Genomic DNA, 7,713 nt, shown 5'->3' on the forward strand with positions numbered 1-7,713 from the left:
TATTTTCTCTCATGCAAAGATTCTTTACATTCAAATTTATCAATTGATATTCATTACATTGTCCATTATCTTATTTTTACAATATCTTGTAATTAAATATCAAAATTATAGTACAAAATAATGTTATATATTTAGTTACCAAGTATTTTATTAATACTATGAATTTTTTTAAAAAATAATTTGAAGCTAATTATATTAACTATTTGGAGATTGGTTGACAAAGAGAGTACTCAAATAATAACCCAACAAATTGAAGCGGAATCACTCTATTTTACTCTTATTGAATTAAATAAATTAGTAGTTACACCAAAAAATGATACATATGTATTTCTTTAATACCATGAAAAAAATAAAAAATAATAATTTGAAACCAATCATATTAACTACTATACTTGGGGGATTTGTTGACAATGAAAGTACTCAAATAACCCATTACCCAGCAAATTGAAGCGAGAAACTACATTTTAATATCTTTGGAATACATAATATTTTAAATTTTCAAATTTTTATTAATTTATTTAATCTTTTTTTTCTTAAACTAGGGATTTCTTTATCCACAATAACTCATTCAACAATAATGGTTAAACCAAATGAACCCCAAGCAGAACACCTAGAAGAAAGTCCATAGCTCCTATATCATAATCTCATTGCATGACGTTGTCATCTATGCTACCAACAATAACCGAATTGCAAATAACACACTACCAACAAAAAGAAAGAGAACAAATAGTAAAGATAAAAACAATGACAATGTTACTCAAAAGAGAATTAAGAACACTTAGAAAAATTCAAATTAAAAGTAGTATTTATTTAGACTATCATTTTTAGACCAAATATTTAGACTATCGATTTTACAAGGTTGCAAACATTTATTTTAGTAATAATTATAATGAATTTTCTATATTATCTTGGATTCATATACTTTGAGTTAGATATTTAAATAAAAAAAATTCGACATTCAATTACCCATGTATAAACTTCTCCTATATAATCTTGCATTGATATACTTTCAATTATTTATTTAAATATAAACATTGGGCATTAACCCATTCGCGCAATGCGCGTATAAAACTAGTAAATACATAAAGATAAATGTTATTTAAGATTATTTGGTGTCACATTTGATTTAATCATGGCATATTAACCATACATATTGTTTGCTTATCATAAAAGTATGCACAAGTATTCCACCTTAGTAACGTAAGGACAGCCCAGGTGGTAAGAGTGCTCTACCTACAGCCGAGAGGTTGGAGGTTCAACTTGGGTTTGAGCTAGTCAGCTATGGATAACCTTGGCTGGTTTACCTCCTTGTGATCCTTTGCCGGCTAGGGTCACAGGATAAGGAAAAAACCTTGTTAAAAGAACCAAGGGTTTCACCAATATCTTCTTCTTTTTTTTTTTTTATGACAAAGAAAACTTACTATCACTACTTGAGTATATGCACGAAGTAAATTCTGCGGACTCTTGTGTAATCTTCCCTGGTGTCACCAATAATTTTGATTGTTTGATTCGAAGCAATGATTGTAAAATGGGAGAGGATAAGGGAGGGGAATGAATAATGTGGTTATTTCTGTGGCACGTCCCTCTATCCTCCGTCGATCGTTTGATCTTCAATTCATTTGTTTTTACATATAATAAAACATTAACAACAACAATAAATCAATAATACAAGCTTTGGAATTTTGGTGCTGTCTAGCTAGCATTCTGGAGAAGCATCATCCACGTTTTTAGCGAGCTGTCCTTTCCATTTAATGGCACAAATTGTCTTTAAGTGCTCATTAATAATCATGCATGCCCTAGCTAGCTAGGATTAGAAAATAAGAGAAGATAGACAATAAAGAATACTCCATGTATATATATTAGAAATCCATGACATCTCTAGTAAAGTAATCATATTATAATGCCAAAATAGGTTGTTTTCATTCCCAAACTAATAACCACCATTATATTCATCCCTTCCCTTTGGCTTGAATGGTTCAATTATAGCTCGAGTAATTATTGATGTGATTGAGATGATATAAAAGTTATTTTGTGTTACAAAACATTGAATTTGTGTATAGATTTTTGTTCTTTAACTAATCTTATATTGGAGATTAAAGGTGTAACTTGCCTATGCGTGTTAGATAAGTGTTTTCTATATTTGATTATGCATGACTTTTTACCATGTGAGCAAATTAGAGTTAATTTCACCAAAAGTCATTGTTTTTTGTGTTAATTTTAAATTTAGTCTTAAAGTATCGTTTTTATCATTTAACATGTCAGACTGTTATTTTTTGGATAATTTTAGTCCTTCTCATGACTTTTCCTATTTTTTAGTAAAGATTTTTTGTCTTTTCATTTTTTTTTTGTTTTTCCGGTTTCAACTGGTTTAATTGGTTTAGGGTTTTAGGTAATATCTGATTTTTATTAGTCATATTTTTCAACCGATTTTAGTAAAGTCCTAAAATGTAATAACTTACCCAATTTATTTGTTGGTGTGGTGGTGGTTTTGTAGGTTTTTTTTTTTTTTGTTACTATTCAATACATCAAGTACAATTGACAAATGAATCCACAACACCCTCAATTACTCTACAAATAATGAAACCAATATCATCTCTAAAATTTTGTAATGATGTTCAAACTCTTTGAAAGTCTCTGGGTAAAGTCTCATCCAGCCTAGTCGATAAAAGACTACAACAAGGTGATAAACTAGCTTACGTTGTTTATAATTGACAAACTCAAATTGAAAACGTCAATGCCAATAAGCACTTCCACAAGGAGGTTAATTTGAAAACATTTGTGGTTACCAAACCAGTTATCTAACCAACTCAACTAAGGTTGTCCCAATATTAATATAAGGAAAAATTATAATTTATACCCCTTCATAATATGCAAATTATCATTATTTCTAAATTATTAGTGGTGTAAATATTGCCCCTCAATTTTCAAAACGGTACATATATTGCCCCAGATTTGTTTTAAAGTGACACCATTTTAAACCCCAGGTCCGTGATGGAGGGGCAATATCTGTATTGTTTTAAAAATTGATGGGCAACATTTACACCTCTAATAATTCAGGAGTCACATTAATAATTGCCATATTATAAAGGTGCATAAATTACAAGTTTCCGTTAATATCCTCGTCTTAAAAGCAAAATATTCAAACTCTCAAAAGTATATAGAAAAATTAAATGAATAATGTTAGGTTAGTGAAAAATAAATATTTAGTTTGGCACATAACTAGGTCATATAGTATAATGTAACAACAATAATGGTATCAAAATAAATTAAATACGGAGTACGTAATATAATGATTATAGTGGATGAGGGTGTGTGTGTGTATATATATATATATATTGGTTCCAATAATCATGAACCTAATCCAAAGTCTCAAGAGAATAATGGTGCCCATATGATGTATTTGGGTAATTTTATTAAATAAATAAATTAATAAATATAAATTGGTGACTAAAATAAAAACATAAACAATGGCAGACAGTATGATGCATAGCTGAGGTTGCCCCTCTATGGTGAGACAACCTAAAATGAGGGCATGCTTTCAATCACTGCCACAATTCTTGGCATCCATAACAATCAGCCTCCAAGTAGAGTATTTATCTTGTATTTTGTTCTTAAATAATACTATATACACATCAAACATTTTGTATTAACTTATAAATTATAGCGAGAGTTTAGGTATTGATTCTTTAAAGTTCATGAGATGCGTTGTGAATGAGATGATGCGACTCTTTTCTTTTTTAACTAAAACTCTCTAGTTTGATCTTTAGAACTCATTAGAAACTAAGAAGTGCTTTGTCATTCAACCCGACACCCTGACTATGGAACGAAATCGACGTCTAGTCAATTAGAAAAAAATAAAAAATCCTTAAAGACGTGATGGCTCTGTTCTTTTTATTAAAATATTTATATTGAGTTTATAATATACCTTAAAATATCATTAAGCTTTCATTAGTTACGTTGTATAGAACTCCTCGCCTCTTTCAATTTTTAAACCTTTACCATGGTTATTATTTTTTTTGCAAGCTTACCATGGTTATTATTAAGCTTTCATTTGTCCCATTTTATCACCATATGCAGTATTTTTTTCTTTACTTATTTACCATTCATTGGTCCCTTTATACATCTTTTGTTTGTTTACGAGCATTATATTCCTTAAATCTGGGGCAAGTCCAATTAAATTGATCAGATAGCTAGTTTGGTAACCATGAGCTGAGGTTTCAAGTTTGACTCTCTGTGAGACCCGTTTATTGACCTTCTTGATTTGAGTCGGTCAGCTATAGACAACCTAGGCTGGTTTGCCTTCTTGTGATCATTTGCCAGTTAGGGTCACAATGTGAGTTTCTAAAGTATACATTGGCGATTACTATTCAAGAGTGTACACTAGGTAAACTCTGTTTTTGTATAATACTTTGAAAAATACTGTGCAATGGGTATGGCCAGAGGATATTGACAAGAATACAAGAATCAAACTATGGCCATGAAGATGTTGACAAGAATCAAATCAAACTTATCACCTTCACGTACAAGAATTATCCCCCACAACCAGTAGCTAGGCCAAAGTCTTGCATTCACGTACAAAAATTGTTTCTATGTATGACTGTAAGGAATGGTTTACCATTTCAGTGATGGTTGATGTAAACGTTTTATGTTATGAATTAATGGAATAGCTACGTTCACTTTATAAAAAAAAAAGAATACTCTGTTTTTTTTTTTTTTTTTTTTGTGACGAGAGAAACGCAATGTCACTACTCGAAAGTGTACACTCGGCAAAGTTATTTATTTATTTATTTATTTATTTTATTATTATTGGCAGCACTTCTTCATCTTTTCTTTTTCTTTTCTTCTTCTTCTTCTTCTTTTTTTTTTTTTTTTTTTTTTTTTTTTTTCAAATTGTTCACTCTTGGTTTTAATAAACAAAATGTCAGTTTAGTCTTTTAGATGATTAGACACTGTCAAGTATCATTTCCAACATAGAAAGCATCTTAGGATTTTTTTTTAAGGTTTAAATTAGACTTTTGATTATCACATTGTATTATGATGACATGGGAATCATCACTCATAGTGTCAATAGATATGGTACCAAACAAGAAGGCAGCAACTTATTTAATCCATGACTTAAGTTTAACATTAAATATTGCGGAAAAAACATGTTCAAAGTATATTTTAAAAAAAAAACAAAACAAAACAAAACAAAACAAAAAGTATCTTTGAAGTTTTACTCTCTATTCTTTATTTTCAAGTATTTTTTTTTAATATGTTGAACAAACATAACATTTGGTGTTTCTAAAAGTTAAAAAAAGATAAGATAATGGGGTAAATGGGGTAACACAACCAAGTTGGTCAAACTATTGGTTTGAATTTTATGAACAGAATATTAGAGATTTCATCTAGGGTTGGTCTAGCAAGTCGGTTCGACCCGACCTTCCTGAACCACTACTCCCACAAATTTATTTTTTTAAGATAACAATGAAAACTCGCAGCCACTACTTAAGTGTGTAGACAGAGTAAATCTCACTCATTAATAATTCAATTTACCTCCTGTAAGAAGCACAAACAAACAAGGACCGAATGCTTCTGATAAATTAGGGATCAAGTTATATGATTCATGTTTGATTAATAAATAGATGCTATTTTTACCACAAGATAGTGTTAACCAATTTACGATAATCAATGAATAAAAAGAGTTGATAAAACTCAATCACCCTTTCCCATTCATAGAGCATTGTGCTACTGGGAGAGTGGGAGCTTCAGATTTTCTTCAATCCATCTACCAAATCTGTATCAAGAAGCATAATTATGCAAATATCCAGAAATTGCACCAAAGTGCTCAAAGACAAACACAATAAAATGCCTCTCAAATAAGGTCAAATTGGCATCACATATGTGAAGTTCAAGCCAGATATCATATCCCATTATTTATAACTCAGAAGAAAATAAGAAAATCTCAGTATCAAAGCTCGAGCTATTATAAAAGTAATTGAGCAGCATTAGAGAAGAGAGATGATTGCATTCAATCTTCATCTACAACTAGACCTCTACTTATAGCCTCGCAAGAATAAGCGGAAACGAATTAGCATTCATTTCAAAGAGAAATCCATATGACTATGGGGAGTAAGTTATGAATATGGAAGAGTAATCATATGAAGATGTATAATTCAAGTAGGTATTCACAATTAAATGAAATTATGCATAATAAGAGACACATAATCTGCTTTCCTCGGAAGAGGAAATGAAGCTCTCCCTGTTACCACTCACCACTTTCAAAGGTTGATCTACAAAAGAACTCGAAGTGACTTGGCGCTTTCAAAATGGAGTAGCAATGATCCAGCCAGAACGAGCTCCGCTTGAAAAGTGAAGTTGGAACTACTCTAAACGCTCTTCTCCCTTGCGTTTACTTGCATTAGAAAGCTTCAGACTAGTACGTCGTTTCTTAAATTTTTCTGATTCAACACTTTCTTTCAATTTCTCCAATGCTGAAAACAGAAGTAAATTGTAAGGCAAGAATATCTAGTCTTGAGCTTAAAAGGTCGATACAATACTTTTATGCAAAAAAGTATAGAAATATCTGTGTTTTGTTTCATGGCCTGATAAATATAAAAGCACCAGCTCAACTATTAAACATTATCCATGACCGGAAATACTAAATAAGGATCAAAGAAATATAACCATAAAATTGGGATCCAAATGCGGTATACATAAAATAAAGTGATTTAATCATTTCCAGCCTTATAGTAAAAGTGACCATGCAACATCTGTACAACACAGAAGGGAAAAGATCACCTGACGTATAGATGGGGCGAAGCGACTCTACTGCTTGTGATTCAATAGGATGAGCTGTACAAGAGTTGTTGTCAACTTTTTGTAACATTTTCTTAAATTTCTTGACCTGAAATAACACAGATTGGTCAATTTCATGTGTATTTAGTGTCTAAAGAAATGCTCACTAAACTAGATTCTTTCCGTCCAAAAATTATTACAAAAAAACAAAGCAATATTCAATTCAGAATGAGATCACTAAAAAGGAAGAGGAAGAATAAAATAAGTAGCCACAATAATAAGCCAAGTACAAACTTGAAATGAAATCCATAGTATTTAATGCAACATGGGTTACAAAAATCCTAATCCTTGCGATCATATAAAGAGATAACATACCTCATCCTTACGCAACAATGTGAAGCAATAACCAGTTTGACCAGCTCTTGCAGTTCGACCAGCTCGATGTATATAGGTCTTAATATATGCAGGCATATCATAATTAATGACATTTCTCACCCCTTCGACATCCATCCCACGTGTCATAGCATCAGAGGAAATAAGTACTTGAACTTCCCCATCCCGGAAGGCTCTCAGTGTCTTGCTGCCAAAAACATATTTTCATGATAAGAATGTGAGATTGCAATTAGGTTACGTCACAATTCAGTATGGAGGGCAATAAAGAAAATAGCTTAAAAGAAAGGGGGCATGTCTACAACCTCCTTAATGACTGTCGTTGAAGACGTGAGTACTCCTTGATCTGAATTTGTAAATCACCAAAAAAGTTCAGTAAAGTGCAAAGTCTATGAGTTGACTCCACAGACGAAGTGAAGACAATGGACTTCTCCCCTTTCAAAACTTGAAGAAGTGCAATCAAGTATAATGGTTTCAGTTTTGATTCACATATCTGTGCAAAAAAAAAAAAAAAAAAAAAAAAAAAAAAAAAAAAAAAAAAAAAAA

General features: G+C 31.2%; 1 protein-coding gene across 2 annotated transcripts in view; it reads right to left on the bottom strand.

Moving 5' to 3' along the window:
• Nucleotides 1–5,582: 5,582 nt before the first annotated feature.
• Nucleotides 5,583–7,713, bottom strand: part of LOC116001966 (DEAD-box ATP-dependent RNA helicase 1) — a 6,394-nt gene continuing 4,263 nt past the window's right edge. Inside the window, exons 6-10 of one of the 2 annotated variants that reach the window (XR_004094332.1) lie at nucleotides 7,473–7,660; nucleotides 7,153–7,357; nucleotides 6,781–6,886; nucleotides 6,256–6,473; nucleotides 5,583–5,776 (exon numbers count right to left, since the gene is read on the bottom strand). Coding sequence is in view for 1 of the 2 variants with exons in the window: in XM_031241948.1 (XP_031097808.1) it covers nucleotides 6,364–6,473; nucleotides 6,781–6,886; nucleotides 7,153–7,357; nucleotides 7,473–7,660 (609 nt within the window). In the remaining variant the exon portion in view is untranslated. Of the gene's footprint in view, nucleotides 5,777–6,056; nucleotides 6,474–6,780; nucleotides 6,887–7,152; nucleotides 7,358–7,472; nucleotides 7,661–7,713 lie in introns of those variants that run through there. The other variant, XM_031241948.1, reaches the window with a different exon arrangement.

The sequence above is a fragment of the Ipomoea triloba genome, chromosome 13 (assembly GCF_003576645.1).
Source record: "Ipomoea triloba cultivar NCNSP0323 chromosome 13, ASM357664v1".
Classification (NCBI taxonomy): Eukaryota; Viridiplantae; Streptophyta; class Magnoliopsida; order Solanales; family Convolvulaceae; genus Ipomoea; species Ipomoea triloba.